General features: G+C 56.1%; 1 protein-coding gene across 1 annotated transcript in view; it reads right to left on the bottom strand.

The window, feature by feature from the left end:
- LMCD1 (LIM and cysteine rich domains 1) overlaps window positions 1–627 on the bottom strand; it is a 10004-nt gene extending 9377 nt beyond the window's left edge. Inside the window, 1 exon segment of the mRNA XM_031061626.1 lies at window positions 518–627. Coding sequence (XP_030917486.1) covers window positions 518–606 — 89 coding nt within the window. The 5' untranslated portion in view covers window positions 607–627.
- Between the last annotated feature and the right edge of the window lie 1015 nt (window positions 628–1642).

Here is a 1642-nt window from a genome sequence, read left to right as displayed (position 1 = left end):
TGGAGTAAGGATGAGTCCTGCCAGCCTTTAATGGAGTCAATAAAAAAAAGAATGGTTGTGCTTCCACCAAATGAGTGCTTCAAAGTTCGGATTTCACACAGCTGAGGTATCACAAATGGGAGCTAAAGGCATCCAAGGCATTCCAGCTGCAGCAGCACAGCTGGACCACAGCCTCCCTGCCCCACCACCACGGGCCCAGAGCCCTGGGGAGCTCCCAGGAGCACAGAGGAGCCCAGTGTTTGTGAGGCAGCTCAGAGGGCGATAATTCTCTTTTAGTTAGTGACATCTGGATGTCTGCGTTCCATTTCACAGCCCCTTTGTTGTGCTGCTGGGGCAGGGAGCAGCCCCTGCCCTGAGCTGGGCACTGTCCTGGTGTGCTCCCACCAGCTGCTGCTATCAGGGGCTATTTACCCGAATTTGTGGTTTTAAGAGGAAAAACTGGGAATGAAGCATCACTAACGAGGTGTTGTGTCAGCAGCAGCCCATTCCAGGCAGGATGAGGCAGGACCCACGTTACCTCCAGGAGTGTGGCTCGAAGCCCGTGCACAGCCCTCGGCAGCGCAGGCAGGGCGCGCCTCTTCCCACCTGCGGCTGGCTCCCCGACATCTGCAAAACAGCGGCACACAGCTGGAGCAGCACACAGCTGGAGCAGCACACAGCTGGCAGGGCTCCGTCCCCAGGGCTCCCCGGGACAGCACTGACAGCGCACACTGCCCTGCAGCCAGCGATCCCCTCAGCCATCCCTTGTGGCTGTGAAACCTCAGAGCCCCCAACAGCACCTGACCGTGTCCACACAACCCTGCTGCGTTCATCTAAGGATGCTGGCTGAAGGGTTTCCCTTCCAAGTGAGGGAAGATGGAGGGGCTGGCACATCAAACACCCACACACTGGACAGCCACCTTCAGCCCATCCACAGAGAGCTCAGGTGCCATTCTGATCCAGTTTACAGAGTTCATGTACTGCACGTGGATCTGTGCAAGGCAGAAGGTCAGGCAGGACACATGGAGGTGCACTGCCATAACCTGATGCTGAACTTGCTTTGCTGCACCTTGGACCTCCTTGGCCTTTCTCCAAGTGTACTTTGGGAATGTGGTAGGTTTCCATGCCTCTGGCACTGGACTTGAGGGGTGGTTTCCAAAGTGAACAGGAAATACAGTGGGGAAATGCTCTGGGGAGGAGAGGGGGTGCTGGAGCGACAGGGGGGCTGTGGCTGTGCTGCACTTTTTGCTGCTCACTGAAAACAGACAAAAGTCACCCATCCTTGGGTGTTCACTGCTGCAGAGACATCCTAACAACCTCCCAACAGGACAAAGATGAGCAAAAACCCACACCAGGAGCCCGTAACATTGGAAAACAAACCTATTTCCTGCCTGCCCCATGGATTTCTCAAACATGGCTTTTTGAGCATGAGGAACGCAGCAGGGTACAGCAGGAGACAAAAACAAAGTGCTACAGGAGGCACCAGGGCAAGGTGACACCAGCAGACGCTGAATTTATCTCAGCCTGGATGTTTACACAGGAGCTGTCAGGCTCCTGCCTGAAAGACATGCTTGTTCCCTGGAAAAATGAGCTGAGGGGAAACAGGGACAGTGCCAGGCCCAGCAGGAGCAGTGGCAGCGCCCGGGGAGCGCCAGCCCAGCTC

This window comes from Geospiza fortis, unplaced genomic scaffold (assembly GCF_000277835.1).
Source record: "Geospiza fortis unplaced genomic scaffold, GeoFor_1.0 scaffold128, whole genome shotgun sequence".
Lineage (NCBI taxonomy): Eukaryota > Metazoa > Chordata > Aves > Passeriformes > Thraupidae > Geospiza > Geospiza fortis.
This window is presented reverse-complemented; position numbering and strand designations above follow the sequence as displayed.